At 40.3% G+C, this 19,352-nt stretch overlaps 1 protein-coding gene across 1 annotated transcript in view; it reads left to right on the forward strand.

Annotated features, from left to right (window-relative positions):
- The first annotated feature begins 253 nt into the window (after nt 1–253).
- PPP1R3A (protein phosphatase 1 regulatory subunit 3A) overlaps nt 254–19,352 on the forward strand; it is a 45,478-nt gene continuing 26,379 nt past the window's right edge. The window contains exon 1 of the mRNA XM_006273940.4: nt 254–1,047. Within this exon, the coding sequence (XP_006274002.3) occupies nt 254–1,047 (794 nt within the window). The remainder of the gene's footprint in view (nt 1,048–19,352) is intronic.

Below are 19,352 nucleotides of genomic sequence, written 5' to 3' on the forward strand. Positions count from 1 at the left end.
TTTGCACGTACACACTACCTAAAAACATCACTGCAGCCATCAAACATAGTTGAAACCGTAACATTAATACTATCAGATTTAAGGCCTTTGGAGAGCAGACTAACATAGCTTACAAGCCATTGCACCTATTAATAGACCTGACTCCCTTTTGCAATGTCAACTGTAACATGAATCCTTGTTTTAAATCACAGTGTCTCAAATATCATCTGCCACTAGTTGTACAGTTCTCTTTCAGTTTATATCAGAGAGCCCAATGGAGTCTTTTGAAGAACCCAGTCAGGTTAGCAGGGATAACTTATTAGAAGTCCCTACTTTAAGTGATCCCCCTTCAGAAGATGAAGATGTTAAAACTACCCTTAAGCCTCGTTTCTCCCCACTTCCACGAAGGCGGAATTCTGCTTCTTCAGAAGATACAGAGCCAGAAATCCCATCTACCATTGCAAGAAAAGTTTCATTTGCTGATGCATTTGGTTTTGATCTTGTGTCTGTTAAAGAATTTGATACCTGGGAAGTTCCAACTACATCACAAAATGATGTCTTTGAAGATGAAGTTGAGCCTGTGGAGGAATATTTTTTATCTCCACTGTTTACTTTGCCTGCCTCACAAGAAGATCTTTTGCAAAAAGTGCGTGAAGAGAAAGTATTGCTGGAGTCAGTTTTCTTCTTACCTGGAGTAACGTGTATGAATGGCATTATTAGAGTTCTAAATATATCTTTTGAAAAGTTGATATATGTTAGAATGACCTTAGATGATTGGCAAAGTCACTATGACATCTTAGCAGACTATGTGCCTAATTCTTATGATGGTGAAACTGACCAGTTCTTCTTTAAGATTTCATTGGTTCCTCCGTATCAAAGAGATGAAGCTAAAGTTGAGTTCTGTATACGTTATGAGACATCTGTTGGCACATTCTGGGCAAACAATGATGACAAAAATTACATACTGGTTTGTCATAAGAAAGTAACTAAGCAAGAGATGGATAATAAAACACAAGAAGATTTGACTGACAAATACCTCAAAGGCTGCTTAAAGACAACGCTGAACAGGTGAGGTTGCATATTACCTTTCTCTAGCTTTCAAAGGATTCAACTTTTACCATTTAAAAGTCATCAGCTAATGCTGACTTGCTAACTGCAACCACTGAAGCTAAACATTTCCATGCTGTTTTCTTTCACTTAGTTTTCCTTGATAAGTAAGACCATTTTGTGCTTTAAATAAGGCACATACATATATAATACAATTGTTTTCTGCAGCAAAGTTAATTATTATCAAATGCCATTATTACTAAATATGGCATGTGTGATGTTCTTTTGGAAGCTAACATGGGTCCTACAGATTGAGAACTATGTACTGATTTTAATCTGCAAATCATATAAATCCAGTTGACATCAGTGGGAGTTATTCTGTAAACTGAGACGAATGTATTGTCTCAAGAGTTTAAATTTAGTTCTTTGGCATGTCAAGAACAGTTTTAACATAAAATGTCCCCATATTTTCCTATAATTTATGTCATATGTAGATTTTCTAAATGTCGTTATTGGGACAAAAGCAATAATGGTGGTTCAGGAAACTAATAACTCAGGGGAAGATCCTGTTGCACTCAGAACAGCTGGAACAATCTTATCTATGATTGGCTGAACTATTTTGTGGGCAACCTTTGGTGATATCTTCCTGTCACCGGTGAGTGTTCCTGTGAGTACTTTGATAAAAATCTTGAGGAGAGAGAAAACAATGAATAAACAAACTGTGAAATAGATATAAAATAAAATAGGAGTTAACATGCAGAACTGTAGCTTTATTAAAAACCAAAATGTTAAAATATAAGAATATAGTAAATGGAGAATAAAATAGTAATAGTTAAATTACCACTTAAACTCCTTAAACCAAAAAAATACAGGAGTACACCTACACTTCTATATTCCTATTCTATATTTAACACATTATGTTATACTTAAATAGAGCAGCACATACATGGGTTTTGCTCCTGTTCCCATTCAAATCAATGGCAAAACTTCAATTGATTGTAATAGTTCAGAAACAAGTCCCTGGAGCCTAATTCTGCACTTTTATTAAGTAACTTTGTTATGGAAATCAATGCAGGTATTACTTGAGTGAGGATCAAATCAGTATTTCGTCTACAGATTTCTCTAATACATTTAGGCACCAGAGGTGAATTATTGATGGGTTTACAGCTTTAATTGTCTATGGCTTTTCTCAATCAGACAACACTATTTCATTTTCGTGGTTTCAACTTCCTATGACCCATATTTCTCTTTTAAGCAAAAGTGAGGGGGAGGAGATCCAGAAAAGCAGCAGAGGCTGGAGGTCTGTGTAGAAGGAATCCAGTCCAAGAGTTTAACCTTGCAGACCACTCCCAGACATGAAGAGGGACTGTCTGACCTATCTATATGCTACAGCAGTAGTTTCAAACTTCCTAGAGTCACAGGACACTTTCAGATGACTTCTCCTGCTGCAGAACCCCTATCCTTGGCTCCATGAGCCATGTGAACTGAGGGAGCCAGGCACCCCAGCCCAGGATTGGCAGTGCACTGCCTCCTGGCCTGCTTGCCCATTACCCTCAATCACCTGGTGGAATCCTGATGAGCTATTGTGGAGCCCTGGAGGTCCACAGAACACTTTGAAAGCCACTGTGCTACACCACCACTTACCGACTAGCTATGATGAGTGAACATATAGTGAAAACAGTTATAGCTATCTAGCTATAGTTTTGACAATAGTCAGAAGACTATTGTTCATAGCTTGTTGTTCACTAGCTATTGTTCACTGTTGTTCTTCATATTCTACATAAAAATTCTCCTTTGCTATGGTGATGACAAAGAATTTGACATGGATAGGCTGCTGGTGTGCTATGGCCGTGTCTAGCATGCTGACCAATATTCTTTCATTGTTTCCTCGTGCTCCCCATCTGTCTGTATCCATCTGTTACCTCTCAATTTATACTTAAATTATAAGGTTTATGGGGCAGGGACTTTTGTTCTCTGTTTACACAGCACCAAGCACAGTGGGGCCTGTGAGTCCATTATCGTAGGATACAGGGCAACGCAGATAAATGCTAGTTTTAGTTATTATTAAAAAGAATTATATAATTACAGTAATTATATAGTTAGAGGATATTCCGACCCAGTCACATACATTGGGAATTGTAAATGGTAAATTACATAAAATAACTGATCAGAGTGATTTCTTATCTGATAAAACATTTATGACCAAACTTTGAGAGTAGCTGGGTGCTAACAACTTTTAAAAATCAAGGAAGCCTAACTTTAAGCACAAATAGAAATCAAAAAACAAGCAGACAAACAAACAACCAGCCTCCCCCACCCCACAAGTACTTGGTTGCAAGATACTTAAATCTCTTCTTTTTAATAATAGGGGTGGATAATTAACTTCCTAAGAAAGGGATTTTTAACCAGAAGCTCATACTTCATAGACCAAACTCTGCTTGCCTTATGTAGGGACTCTTTTGGGGGGCTATTTGTATTAATAGGAGAAAATAATAATTTTGCAGTCTTAGAAGCAAGCTACTATGGATACATAATTTTTTTACAGGACCTTATTTTGTAACCTTTATGGGAACATTGGTCAAGACTATGTCTCTGACTGAGGTAGAAAAAGGGCCTTTTGACATTATTATTTAAAAATGGGCTTACCTCTCAGAATTTGTATCTGTCAGATATCATGATGAAAAGTGAAACTCTGCAGAGAGATAAAAAGATTACAGCTACTCAGGTAGGCTCATCAAAAACACCTAGTAACTATAGACCTCTTGTTTGTTTGCTGTTCATGCATATACATGGCCAAACAGATTTCTATCAAACTTTGGAAAACGTGTTTGTTTCCACCTGTGTTTTTCCAGTTTGAATTTAAACATCTGCTTTATGCACATTTCAAAAGCTATATAGACAATAGAAAAGTCTGACTATAATAAAATATCCATGCACGTATCAAACATATATGTTTAGCTAGGCTTTGAATAGTCTAAAACTCATTAAAAATGCACATTAAATGGTAACTAATGTAGGGAAACACACATGACCTGAAATGACAGATTAACTTATATTGTTTTGTCTAAGTAGTTGTTGACATGAAAATTGGTAATGGATGCCACTCATTGTGATATCTTAACTCCATTTCGATCAAATAGAAGTCGATTTCCTACTTTCGCTACTGAACTGTATCTAAGAAAAATATCTATAATATATAGTTTTAAGTACCTGATGAGCTGTGGAAACCCATTCAGTAGGGTACACTTTGAATTATGTCTATGAACTCTAGGCTTTCTGCTTGAGTCTTTTGCTCTGAATACAGGCAAAGACTCTGATCTATAACCATAAATTACCCTTGGTCTTAGAGTTTGGTACAAGCTTGTGGACTGAGGCAGGTACTACATTTGGTTTTTGTTTGCCTGGAGTCATTTGGACAGTGATGTTAAGAATATGGCAGATGTGGCTGATCGGCATAATAATTATATCTAGAAATTGTGGAGTGTACATTTGGCTACCTATCCTCTGTGTAAGAGAGGTGGATGCTAACATTTTTCTTATAACTGCTGGAGTTATCTCCCAGTAGATTCTTCCTTTCTCCAGTGTTACTCCCTGAATTTATGGTGCATAGGATAACTGATCAATTTGCCCTGTGCTTTCTTTCCTAGCTTTAGGTTCCTGTTTATTTTAACTATAGCTGTAATTGAACATAAGGCCATTAATTCTGTTTTGTCTGTGCATTTTTGTCTCTTTTCTTAGTTTGAAAAAGAAGCACAAATAAGAAGCAATGGTGCTCAATCATTTTGCTCTGTAGGCTAGGGACTGTATTTCCCTTGGGGCTACGAATATTCTTATCCCAACCTGGCCAAGGCACTTTGTTCTGTGCCACCTATTTCCCCACTTCAATCATAAAGTAACACTAAAAAATGGAAATATTAGTAATTGGAAAATATATTCCCCCAGATAGCATCAACCCAAATAATCTTAATCTGGTCAGCAAACTGGTTTTGGCTGGTGGGCCCAATCCAGAATGTGGGGCAGGCACGGTAGGGGTTTGGATCCATCCTGGGCCCAATGCAGCTGGGGCAAGGTGGCGATGGGCAAGATTTAGCCCTTCAAGGGGTCATGGCTTCTGCCTGTGTGGAAGAGGGCCACCTCAACCACATGGTAACAACCCAGTTTGGGCCTGATTCAGCTGCATCATAATGGCCTGGTTTGAGCCCCAATCTGGCTGTGTGGCAACAGCTCAGCCTAGACCTAATCCAGCCATGCGAAGCTTGAAAATTTGGTGGTGGGTGAGAGGTGGCAGTGTAATTGTCACTACTCCCTCTCTATCACATTCCTGACATGTGGGAGCCCTAAGGGCCAGTTACCATAGCTCCACAGGCCAGATTTGGTCCATGGAACAGGGGTTGAGCACTCCTGGTCTCTAGGCTATATCAGTATGTAATGATAGTCAAAAGGTTAAAGGGCCAGATTAACTGGTACTAAGGCCATTTAGAACTGCACAACTACAAAATGACTTTAAACCAGTGGGAAATAGCCAGTGGAGAATTCCTCCTGCTCAAGGGAACTCTGCTGCTAGAAATCCTGCACTAGGTGCTCTTGTTACCTTCTTCTCCAGCCACATTCCACACCCAGCCTGTTGGGTATATAGCATGGCAGAACTCCATTATGCCCAAGTTTCTACTGGCATAAGATATTTGAAAGCTAGTGAGCCTCACTGCAGCCCTAACCTGTGCTTGGGTAGGATGTTTTGGAATCAGGGAGCTGAAGTTAACTCCCTGAAGTCCTTGCCTCCTGCACTGGAGCAGAACCTGTACAAAAGGAGAATCAAGGGCTACAGGACTGCTATGGATTATGTTTACAGTTTATCATATTCTCTGCTTCAGGAATAGGTGTACAATTTCCAGACGCCTAATTTAAAACATGGCATTTAAATTAAATTTTGTTGTATTCTTTTCTTTTGCACATCATAATCAGAAAGCAAATGTGAGTGAAAAAGCATTGAAATGGGAGTCTCCTGCTTTATGTAAAGCTGTTGAATTCAAGTTTGTTACTGGTAAACTTAAATCATAAATGTGCACCTTGAGTAACATGCAGGCATGGGGATTTGACTAAAGTTTATTACTATTATTAGGAAGTGACTATATTCATTGCTCTTATCATGACAGCAGCTGTTCCCTGCCAGTGTTAAGACAAGCTATCCATTCACAGAGAACCAGCTGAGAGATCAGCCATTCTGTGGCTGTCAAACCTGTCCTGGCTTTCCAGGCCTGCTCCTTACTTCTTTTTGCCAATCAGCAAAGGGAGGGCAGTCCTTTCGGTCAGGACGGGTGAAAAAATTCTGATATCACACTCAAGGGTAATGCAGAAGTCAGAAGCCCTCACGGCCTGCACGTTCTGCTCCTTGTCACATATTTGTGTTCCAATTCAAGCTTTCTTTTTGAAGTGGTGTTTCTAGCTCTTCTCATTGTAAAGTGAAGGTTGCAAATGTGAAATGTGCAAACCACTGTGGCATCATTTTCCTGAATCTACGAACAACCTGAAACTATATATCTGGCTATGAGTTGTCACATTTATTTCAATGGATCACTGGTTCTGTAACCTAAAGAAGACAGATAACATAATTTAACCGTTGTCCATTTTAGCAGGAAAACCCAGCTGATTCTTTGCTCTTCCAAACTGAATAGTCCACTGTTGGTCTCCTTACATTCTGACACTGACCACTGTCCCTCATAAAAGCTGCCAAAACCTCCACCTCCTGTGTAATTGTGCATTATAATTACAGTAAGTGGTGGCATACTCAAACTTGTGAGGAGAGCAAAATAAATATAATAGGTTATCAATATAAGTGACATGCCAACAAAGGTTACTAATTATATTATTCATGCTCATGTTTCATTAATTAAACATCTCATTTTATTAATTTAAATGAGACTTGTAAAATTTCCAAGCACAGTGCTGCAGAACTGGGGGAATATATTACAGAGCGTAGGTCTAGTCTGCTTGGAGTTCAAAGCCCTTATTTGAAATTTTGCCGTTGCATTAAGTGGATGTTAGATGTGATGTGTCGCTGGCTTATGTAGTCAGTTTAGATATGAGTAGAGGTAACTGATTAAAATATTATTGTTTAATTAAGAATAAAGCAGAACAAAACCATTGAATTCTTCATACCAAAGTGTGGAACAGGCAAGGAGTAAGATGTACCTCCTTCTGGAAAGGTCTGCAGTTGGTAAAGCATGGAGATACTCTGCTCTTCCATTGTCATACCTGCAAAAATAGACACAACGCTTGTATGCAGCAGTTTCAAATTAAAGTTATACAGATGAAAGAAATGTCAAATCCAATCTGGCTAAAAATGATGATGATGATACTGCAGTGGTTAAGACTAAAACACCTAAAGCAAATAGAAATGTCGTGGCTCATTCTAAAAATTGGCAATAGTGATTGTTCAGCTTTCTAATTTATCACAGCTAAAGGAATTCAGTTTTGCTTCCTTCAGTATTCATTATATATATATGTGTGTGTGTGAGTGTGTGTGTGTGATATATATAATACTGTATATTATTCATTATCATAAATAAGGTCTTTATAGTTTAGGTTTTTTATTGATGAATACTCCTGATAGATTAGTCCCAGAGGGCCCAATCATCTAATCAGTACTGTCAACCACAAGCATTTAAAAATCATCTATCCCCTTCCAAAATAGTGACATCTGCTTAAAACCCCACAAATGTTAAAAAACAATAAATGGATTGGAGAGTGTTTTTGTTCTTTCTGGGTTTTGAGCCCTTAGCTTCCATATTATTAGGCTTTTCTTCATAGTTGGATGGACTTACAAGTTCTTAAATGAAAACTGAGAGTCTTATATAATCACATGACAACAAGCACTGAGGCTTTCGGAAAAGCATGAAATATTTTGACATTCATGATAATACTGCTAGGGTTGGTAACACCAACATAAGACTTTATGATTTTTAGAAAGGTGTTACTATAAAGAAGGGAGAATATTTGTTTAGGGTTATTGAAGAAAATAAAATTTGGACAAATGAGGTAAAAGTAAACTAAAATGCTAGTCTTGGATATTATGAATACTTTACCGTGTCTTCTGTTAAGCTATGAAGTTATCTCCTAAGGAAATTGTTTTAATATTAGTCTCAAGAGTCATTTGAAACAAAGATGAGACAAAACATTTGAAAACGTGTTATGTAAGGTAATTTTTGTTAGTCATCGGTGAACTGGATGACTGTATTTGATTTTTTCCAGCTGCCCAATCAAAGTATTGATGGATAGGTACACTGAATATTTCAATTACATCATTATTAAAATATAGATTATATATGTTAGCCATAAAAGTGGAAAACTTTGAATGCATTCATTTATATGCAAGGAATATGGATGGCTTTATGGACAGTAATAGTGCATGATTTACAAAAGGCAACTACCTGGTTTACCTGGAAATGCTAATTTAGGAATACCTAAATCCCAACAAATAGGCTGACATCTATAATAGATTGCTGTGGACTGGTTTAGTTTCAATCCACAAATAGATCATGTTGGAGCCATTAAACTGTGTATTTTATGTAACAATATAGGAAAGCCATATATCCATTTGCTACAGATCTTAGTGATTTTTCATTTATTTAGACTTTTAAACACACTCTTCTAGGAATAATAGCTGTTATCACTACCACAATAATGTTTTATTTTGGTCAAATGGCTCTGTACATTATGAAATGTATAAGTCATTGTCAAGCTTGCTTATGTGAAACAGAAGACAAAGAACGGTGCTTTGCAATTTGACTAAGTATTTCTCCATTGTATTTCTCTCAATACTTAGGTGGCCAGATATTTTTATGTTTGTATTTTACATATATTTTACTTTATATTTAACTTTATTCAACTGTTTATCTTGAAATATGTGAAATTTTTCTGCAGCTACTATGATTCATCAGTCTGTTTGAATTTGATTACAGTGATACTATCTTACAGTCTGTATCTATATAAACTAGGGACCTAATCCTCAATATGAACAGAAGTGACTTTCTGCAGGCAAATACATCAACATGTGCTCCCTGTTGGTAGCAAATCTGGTCTCAATCTGTATTCCCATTCACAGGTCTGCTCCTATCCTGCTCTGGCCCCCTGCAACAACTTGGAGGACCTCCAGGATGCCCTGGGATTAGCCCAGGGAACTGGCAGGGAGCATGAGCCTGGTCTCCCTGTGCACGGAGCCAGGAGAGCTCTGCCAGTTGCAGCGGCAGCTGTCTCCTTGCCCCATACACATTGGGAGGGGTCCCGACAAGCAGGGGGCCAGGAGACAATTGCTGCATCAGATCTCTTCTGGCCCTGTATACATGGGGACAAGCCCTGTGCCCAGTGGCACTTCCCCATGCAGCTGGTGGCTGGTAGGGCTGAGCGAAGCTTTAGTCCCTGATTTGTTTCGACAGAGATCTGGCCTGATTCCGTGGCCAAATCTCCAAATCCAAATCGAATCAGAGGACCCTTTAATCTCTCTGAATTGATTTGGAACCCTCCAAATCGATTAGGAGAGATTTGGACAGATTTGGCAATCCGGACGTAGATACAGCTTTAAATGTTTTTTCTACATACCCTTAGGTAGCAGGATCTCTGAACGCTACAGTGCAGATGCAGCATCCCACAGAAGCAAGGGGGGCTCCCCAGTGCACTTGGCAGCAGACCCAAAAGTGGACCAGAAGTCCACTTCCTGGTCTACTGGGAAGCACGCAGGGGAGCCCCTGCACATCCCTGGCTTGGTGACTGGTGCCTCCTGGGTCTGGGGGTACCTGGGGTCCCCTGCAGCTGATTACCAGTTTGGAGGGAATGGGGGGCCTCCCAGCGCACTTCCCGGCAGACCTGGAGGTGGACCAGAAGAACTCTGGTCCACTTCCGGGTTTGCTGCTGAGCACACTGGAGAGCCCCCTGTGCTCCTGGGGGATGCTCTATGTGTCTCAGCACCACAGCGATCACAAGCCATGCTGCTACCTCAAGGTATGTAGAAAAAACTTTTAAAGCTGTGCCTGTGTCCAAATCACTGATTCGCTGAATCAGCATTGAATCTTCAGATTCATATTCGGCTAAATCAAATCAGGGACGGTGATCCAAATCAATGGATCAAATCACTGTCCCTGATTCAGGCGGAATCCGAATCAAATAGAGCCCATTTCACACAGCCCTAGTGGTGGGCTGGGAGCTGTCCCACTTCTGAGGCAGCTCCTGGCCAGCCCCTGGCTGCACAGGGAAGTAGAGAGCTCTCCAGTCCCAGCACTGCTTGGCTCCCAGCTCCTGAATTTCTCCATCTCTTGTGGTCCCCTAGTGTTGTGTCTGACCAGAAGCAAATTTGCTCCTGGTCAGCGTCTAAACATGCACTATTATGAAGTTAGTTTACTACCTGTGTTCACAAGTAGTAGCTAATTGCATAGCAGACTAATTTACTACACAGTAAATGGTACATATGTGTAGGCAATGATGCTTTATTGTGCAATAGATTAGTCTACTGTGCAGTAAAGAGTCTTGTGTAGACACACCCTGTATGTATGAGAGATTCCACTGAACTTTCATGAGGCTGCTGATTGTGTATAAAATTACTTGCATATGTGTTTACAGGACTTGTGCCTTTTTCTGAACATTTTCATGCGATTGCTTAAGGCTTTTCCGACAAATTGAAGGATATGTTGCTAAATTACTTTTTTGTGCTTCATTGTTCAGTCACTCTATTGTTTAGTGAGGGAACCTGTTTGCACACTGAAGCAAGCTAGTAATGAACATTTCAATATTCTGTTTCTTATCAAGTACTCTGGAAATGCCTTGTGTTTTTCAGGTTTCATTGGAAAAAGTGAGAAAATTGGAAAGTTTTCATTATTTCAAAGCCAACCCAGTTCAGGATTGATCAAAAGTTGCTAGCAACTGATCAGATGAGTGAATGTTTAATGGTCTCAATCTAGTTGTCAGTAGAGAAGTGTCCACATCCCAAGTTGTATTTTCGTCTATTTGTGAGTAAAACAATAAAGTGTCCAAAAGTTGTTTACATGAAAAGCAGTGAGGCACAGCCTGGCAGCATTAGAGACAGATTTAAACACTGCATTTATTACTAGTGTCATACTAGCTGTTTATTCTGTTGAGGAATTTAAAACCCCGATCCAGCCAAAGCACTTTGGCTCTGAAACTGAAGACAACGGATTTCAACTGCTGCAAATTAATTACTAGGTTCTAATCACTTACCATTTTTAAAATATAAAACTTGGATTCTCCTCTCATGCAATGAAAGGAAAACATAGGCAAAACAGGCACTTTAAAAAATGAGTAAAGGCCAAGAGGAAGGGGAAAAAGCTTAAAAATGAGAATTAGAAGCCTTGTGTGTGCTTATCTAGTCCATGGTTCTTCAAGAGAACACAAAAACGTTATGTGATGTAGAAATGCCTAAGGAGGGCTTTATTTTCTGGTCCTGGCATTATGAGACCATGACCAGTGATTTGCTACTGGTGTCTGCAAATAACAGCAGGAAAGAGTACTGAATTAGACACTGAACTAGATCGTTGTGTGCAATGCTGCACCGCACTAGTTATGGTCTTTGTGAACTGGCTGCAAGTCAGCCTCTTCTTCTTTTTGCCATGCAGGCTCTTGAAAGCTTTAGCAGCATTTAACTTTAAAAATATCTAGAGGTGATAACTGTCATCCATTTCACACAATTTCTGAAGATACTGAATGTATTAAGCTATGCCATTTTTCTCATTTTTATTAGTGTAAGATATTGGCACAAATCTCCTAGTTTTTTCATCTAACTTTTTGATAGAAATATTGATATCCATCTCATAGTACCTTCTCTTTGTATTCTAGCAAAGCAATATTTGAAAGAAAAATGAAACAATCACTCCTTGGTATTGATCATGCCTTGACGTTTTTGTGCATATTAAGAGATTTATTCAACCCCTATCTGCTTCTAAGTAGGCATGTCTACACATGTGCTGGACTGCGCAGTTGTTACTGAGCAGTCATTTAGTCCTTGCTTAATGACTGCGCAGTAACCAACATTACTGCACAATCCAGATGCCGCACAGGTCTTTTCCCATGCCACTGTGCAGTAGTATCAGTGTCATGGACTGTGCTCAACAATGCTACATTGCTGTAGCTCCATGCAGGCCTTTTAAGCTTTCATGCTCAGTAGTTACAGAGCCACTTCTGAGGCAGTCCCTCCCCAAGAGTGGTTGACCAGCATATATCATCATCACCCATTTTATCTCTTTCCCCAAGGACAGTATCTATTTCTCTGTCTCACCTGACTGACATATATCTATCTACAGTCTCTCTAAGGCATCTGTCACCTTCTTACGTAAGTGCCTCAGCATACTGCAGTCAGCCTCTGGGAAATGCCTGGACAAGACAAGAAGCTTTCTTGATATACAAGCAGGGGGAGCTGGGTCTTTTCCAATTTATGGCCAAGGACACACTTTAAAGAGGTCATATAGCCTAAAGCCTTTTCCCTGCAGACCTTTTGAAAATAGATTTAAAATGGGAGTGGTGGAGGAGCCTAACAGGAGAAAATATACTCTCTTTTGTAAAATTATGCAGTGGCAATTAGGACGAAATGGAGAACTGCACAACCCCCTCCCCAGTTTGTAGTAGAGTCCCTACTCCTTCCAGCTCCAAAGGGAGTCAGAAGTTTACTACGCTGCTAAGCAATTTAGGTGAAAAAGGCCTCCTCTGCCCTCGTTCCAAGGTTAGCTTTTTAACAGCGCTCTTGAAATTTGATTCCTGACTCATCTTTCTCCTTTTCTCTATAGCTATGCAAGGGGATTACTAGAGTTCTGCACTGGAGATGGACACACTGGTAATAGGATGTAACATTGCTAATTTATACAAGTTCCCTAACACAAGCCTCAGCAGTTCTTCTGCTCCTGTCTGAGGGAGGGTTTTTTTTTTTAATTTCCCCATCATGCTGACCTTGTCTCGGCAGAAGTTGGCCCATTGTATGAGTGACTTAAGCAGGCTTCAGAGCTTTCTATATACAAAGGAGCTATGTAACAGTCTGCTGGATTAGTCTCTTCTTAATTTTCTTATGCAGTTATCTTAATAAGGTTCTATGTTCAGCATTAAAGCTCAAGAATGTACCATAGGAAGACTCAATAAGATATAAAATATTCCCATGCATGGTCACCCTTAATTCATGATCACAGCTTAATTCATGATAGAACTGATCCACTCCACATGAGTCTTTCAATAATTACCACAGCTATAAGACCTAGAAATAGATCAAGATAAATGCTAAGGTTACAAATTTTGGGCCTAAGATTATAGTACAGGTTCATTTTTTGATGGCACCAACATCTCCAGCCTGACAGTTATACCATTGGATTTTTAAAAAATTGTACAGGATATCATACTATTTAAGCTCAAATTCTGTTTTTTAATGAGCTGGAAAATAAAGTCTCATTTCAAGGGACTGTATTTGCTTTGAGGCTGTAATTATTCTTATCCCAACCTGGCCAAGGCACTTTGTTCTGTGCCACCTATTTCCCCACTTCAATCATAAAGTAAGACTAAAAACTGGAAATATTAGTGATTGGAAACTATATTCCCCCAGATAACATCAGACCAAATAATCTTAATAAAAATAGGTTTATTACAAACATTGCCTGAACCCTACTGGGTATTATCTATTCAGTAAAAACACTCAGTTCCCTCACAGCTGAGCTCTTGATCAATTGGTCCTCTCAATACTATTCATCTTCATTTTATATCCCTTTTCATACAGTATCTCCTCCTAGTCGTTTGCTTTCCAAGCTTTCTTTTTAATCTCTACATGTATGAAAGCTGTTAATAATTGCTGTTTTCCTCTTTTCTAGTTTTAGCACCCTTTTTATGTACGACAAACAAAATAAAGATATATATTCAAGGCAAAGAAATGTCCCTGATTTATATAACATCATCATTTACTCCAAAATATTAAAACAATCAGATATAGACTCCTGAGGGCTTTATTTTTTGTGTAGATAGGTTAATTGATTGCTCTGGATAATGAAATCCCCTATTCATAGCATTGGTTCAATGTGCTAGAAGCAATAAAAACTTCCATTGCCTTACCAGTGTCCCACAGCCCTGACTTAGACCTCCTAAGATTCTTGTTTTCCCTCCTAGGTTTGTCGATATGTAAATATTCCTGACAATAGAGAAGCATTAATTTTTCTAGTGAAGCTCCAGACCATGCATGGTTTCCCTAATATTAAGGATTTGCATGCATCTGAATTGGAGATTTGGAACAACCACAAGTAGGACTTCCCTACTCTCCCAACTGGTAGGGCCAACTAGTTAAAGAAATTTCCGTTGTTACCTTCAGGGATTTCTCACTTATCAAAAGGTGATGAGTTCCCTTTCTGCTCCAGTGCTCCCCAGTTGACCTTTCCTATCCTCTAAGGATTGACAATGACACGTAATGATGCTTCCTCTGTTCGTCCCATCACAGGATCCTAAAGGCATAATCACTTCATGAAATAGTTGTTCAGATTACCATTTATAGTCACCTGGGAAATAAAAATTGAGATCTGTGGTACACAAAATAAAAGATCAGAGCTAGGTTCTGCTTTAGCTAAACTTCTGTCTGCCCTCTGCTTCCTGCTGGGCACTGATTACAGTACTCCCAGCTACTCTTCACGCATTCTCCATTTTTTTCATGTTTTTCCTTGCACCTATTACATCTCCATTGCACCTAAGCTACAGCTTGCAGAACCTTTGATTTAATATCACACAATTAATTCACCCACTGGTTGTAGCCATATATGTGGGCCTTGTGGCATGCTCATCTCTGGAGCTCCTCTCCTCACACAACTCACAAGAGCCTGACATTTGACTGGCTTTTCTAGTTCAGATGCATCGTTAAAAGCAGCTACTCTTAGTGGTCTGTAGCAATACAAAACGGACGTAAAACATTTTTCCTGAAACTTGGCACTGACTTTCTTCAAGAGTCAAAAGATTGTTGCTTTACATATCTGCATTTAGGACTATGCTATAGTACTGATGCTGAATGCTTTTCTGCTGGCTAACACTTCTTCCCTAGTGTGAACTTTGTTAACTCTCTCAGAGCATGGACTGACATCCTCTAGTTAAGTGCATCTCAACCATTCAGACACAAATCAACCCTCAGAAAAATGTCAGCTCTAAGTTTTTACTTGTTTGGGGGTTTTTTTACTACAGAAAAAGAGCAAATTTTCTGCAGTAAAGAACTCAAAAAGACCACAACGAGTCAGAATGTTTTATCACTGTGAATTCCTATTTGAAATGTCTGGATTTATTTTGTGAATCGTGTTTGCACATCTAAGAGTGCTAACACAGTACAGCATCCCACAACACCTTTCAAAGGATCTTAAGGCTCCTCAGGGTATCGTTTCACCCTGGTTGAGAATCACTGTTCTAGTTTCATGCATGACAACTTTTCCTCTTAGCCAATCACAATTCTTTACCCAATTACTTAGCACCCTCTAGTGGCATTTAATAGCTGATTCTTAAACTCAGTGTCTCCCTATCATCTCTTAAAGGGGCAATGGTAATTTTATTCTAATTTTTATAAAGGAAAACACATCTTTCTACATTTTTTGTCTCAATCCAGATGCCTTCATATTGCAAATCTGGGCCTGAAAGCTAAAAATTCTCTCACATCCTATTCCTTCTGGATAGGCTTTCCAAAGAAAAAGACACTCCCTTAATTTCTAGCAAATTCTTATTGATGCCTGTATATATAATCCCTTGTAAAGAAAAGAGTTTTCTTACTGATGCTTTCTATAAGTTTAAAACTGTCTCAGCAGGAGCTGTGGAGGACTGAAACAACTGACAACAATTTAACAGTGAAATGTATAGACTGTAACTGAAAAAAATGGTGTAACCTGCTAAGCACTCACAAGCTTCTCAAGAAAATATATTTTGTTCAAGTCAGATCCAGAACAACAAATAACCTAAGTAGTCACATGGAAATTATTAGCAGGCTAATAATTTGGGACCAGAGACAGCATAATGTGAGCATGTTCTCAATAAATGTTCACAAATGCATCAGACATCACAATTAAAAAAATAAATATGGCTATATTCTAAAAATATGAAATGTTCTATTCCACTTGATAAGTACTGAACACATTAAAAACCATCACTGTTATCTACAAATCTGTATTTACAACATTAAACTAGATGTTCTCTCTTTTCAATAACTGTCATCTCATCTCTATTATTTTCTCCCCAAGACTCCAATTGTTTCTTTTATGTGAGCTAACCTACCAGTGTCCTTGGCAGTACAGTTTATGGCTCATGCATTTACAGTAATTGTTTGGGCAATTTGCCACATGTGATCTTCACATCACAATCGGTTTTGATAATAAACAGCATTAGTCGTGAAAAATAGGAATGATGCATATTTCTTATGGGGGCTAAAGGGCACTAAAGATGCCCTTTAGAGAAAGGAAGAAAAATGCTAAAACCTTGAACTGCCTGAAAAAATACTGATGTCACAGTGTAGCTAAATAATTTGATGGTACACACAAAAGAGGAAAAAGGGCCATGTATTCATTAATGTCAATTCCAAATGGGAGTGCAGAGTTCATAAAAAGTAACAGCTTTATTTTAGGCAAAATGTATAGTTAGACCAATCAGGGAAAAAAGGCACCAATTCCAACAGTACCAATGATTTTACCCTTTACCTTTAAACTGAACCTTTGTATTTGTTTACAAGGCTTTAAAAGTTTGCATAGCCTGGGTAAATGGATTTTGCATGTTGGACTGCACAACCAGCTTAAGCTTAATGAAGCACAAACATGGCTTAGAATCAATGTTGCACCTCCCCTTACTGAGGTCACGCTGTGCATTCTATGGCATCTGGGCCAAAATTAATTTGATGTAGGTCTCATTTCTGATAAGATAAGAAGTTATGCAGCAGGTAGAGTCTAACTCCATAACTTCAACATTTTATAACGTCATAGTCTATTTAAAACAGTCCACTCATCTTCTTTCACCTGGCATCAGTTATCAGCTTCCAAATCTATAAGCCACTGCCCGGTATTATCACTCAATGTGCAGATTCCATCTGCCCCAACTGGGCATTTGTAAAGACTGCAGGTTTCAATTAAGTTCTGCATTGTTTGTTGGACACCACATTCACACAGGAGAGCTGTCTAAGATGGGGTGGGCAATTATTTTGGGCGGAGGGCCACTTCATGTGGTTTGGCAAGCTTTTGAGGGCTGCATTGGTAGCCCTGCCCCTGACAGTTGCCTCACCCCCTGGTCACTATCTTGGGACCGGAAGTCCCTCCGCCTGGCCCCCTGGAAACACTCCTTTTGGGATGGGGGGGAGGAGGGAGAGTTGCCATCTTAGAACCAGAAAAAGACAAATCACCAGAAAAAGTCAAACACCTACTGTAACATATTTTAATTTTATTACAAAAATATTTTTGTCATGATTTGTGTTTGCATACTGTATATAGAAGTGATTGCATAATAACTGAAAAATAAATTCTTAGTCTTGTATATTGTGTAGGGGGTGTGGTTGGGGTGTGTTTGTGTGTATGGGGGAGTGGGGGTGTATATGGTGGGGTGTGGGGGGTTTGTGAGGGGGTGTGGCTGTGTGGGGGTGGCATACGGTATGTTGGGGAACTGTGTATATGTGGGGGTTGTGGGAGCAGGGTGTGGGTATGTGACATTTGTGGGGTGTGAGGGAGGGTTGGGGGCTGTGGAGACCAGCTCCATACTCTCCCCATGATGCAGCAGCAGGCAGGGATTGCTTGGGATGCTGCTCATGCCTGGTGCAGGCAGTGCCGCTCGGAACATGGCTTCAGCCAGTGCTGCACATTGCAGTGAGGAGTGCAGCTCCCACCAGGCTCTCTTTTACTGGCTCTCCCTGCCATGCACACACAGCTCCTCTGCACTCACTTGGCATGGGAGGGAAGCCCCACACACTGGAGCTAGTTGCGTTCCCTGCCCTTTGCTGCGCAGGTCCTGCAGCAGGGGATGGGGAAGGCAGATGGTTCTAGTGTGTGGGGCTTCCCTCCCATGCTGCACAAGTGCAGGGGCTGTGCATGCACAGTGGAGAGTACCGGCTATAGAGACAGCCTAGTGGGAACTGCACTCCTTGCCCCGATGTGTAGCCCTGGCCAGAGCTGGATGCCGGGTGGAAGTGCTTGCGCCAGTACGATGGCCCCAAACACCCCTGCCTGCTGCTGCTGCTGCCACTTTCTTTTGGGGCTGTGTGGGGGGGCAGGGGGTTCTACATCTCCCCACCCTTCCTCACACCCAGACATTGCCCATCCGAACTCCACACTGTGGCTTCCCCCAGGTATGGGCTCTGTACTGCTGCCAGCCCCAGCCCCATGCTCCATGCTTCTGCCCAGCTGCAGCTCTGCCCCCACCCCCACTGCTTCTTCACCTGCTGCCTGGAGTGAGTGGGAGACCAGGGAAGCTGAGTAGGTCCCTGGCAGCTGCAGCTGTGGCAATGGCAGCAGCAGCCCTGCCAAGAAACTGTGCGCTGGTGGGGCCCTTGTGTCCACAATGGTGGGAGTGAGGTGCAATAGGGTATACTGGGGGCATGTGTATATGTGGGTGCCTTGCTCACATCCTCATGGGTGGAAGGGCTGGCCAGGGAACAATTCATTGGTAGGTGCTGTGGGCAGGATGAAAGTGCCTGGCAGGCTGGATGCAGCCCATGGGCAGTATTTTGCCCACCTCTGGTCTAAGATGTTCATATTATGAAGTGTCGTTTTGAAGTGTTCATATCCAGATCTTAGTCTCTTCAGCTCAACTCATGCTTCTCTGTTAAGGTTATGCCCAGTGGGAGACTAGTTTGGTGTTTATATAAAATGCTGTCACAATAGGTCTGACCTTTCTCAGAAGTCAGCCCACTCTGTTGCTGCACATAGGTTTGATTCAGCAAATTTACAAAGAATAATTGTATAAGGAGATACCATAATAGTAAGAGGAGTAAAGCGTATACTGATGCTTAAAATAACAGCCAGATATACTGGTTATAACTGTGTGAGGTGTGGTAAATAGAAGGACAGATACAAAGCATGATTTTCATACAAGTTACACAGCACATGAGAGTGTGGTGGCAGAGCAATTTAGGTGTTTTGCTGCAGCAATGGACAGAAGAGAATGGGTCTTGCTTTAGGGTTGTGCCAATAGCCACCACTGGTTGACTCAGTTGACCTCATTCAGATTGTGGAGTCAAAAGTGGCCAGACATGATGCTAGCTACATCATTCTCTTGCATGACATTGGCCAATGAACTGGGGTGTCTTAACCATGTTAGTCCAATAGCAAGTAGGCTCAGATGGACTGTCACACGTTGTCATAAAT

This window comes from Alligator mississippiensis, chromosome 4, assembly GCF_030867095.1.
Source record: "Alligator mississippiensis isolate rAllMis1 chromosome 4, rAllMis1, whole genome shotgun sequence".
Taxonomy (NCBI): Eukaryota; Metazoa; Chordata; order Crocodylia; family Alligatoridae; genus Alligator; species Alligator mississippiensis.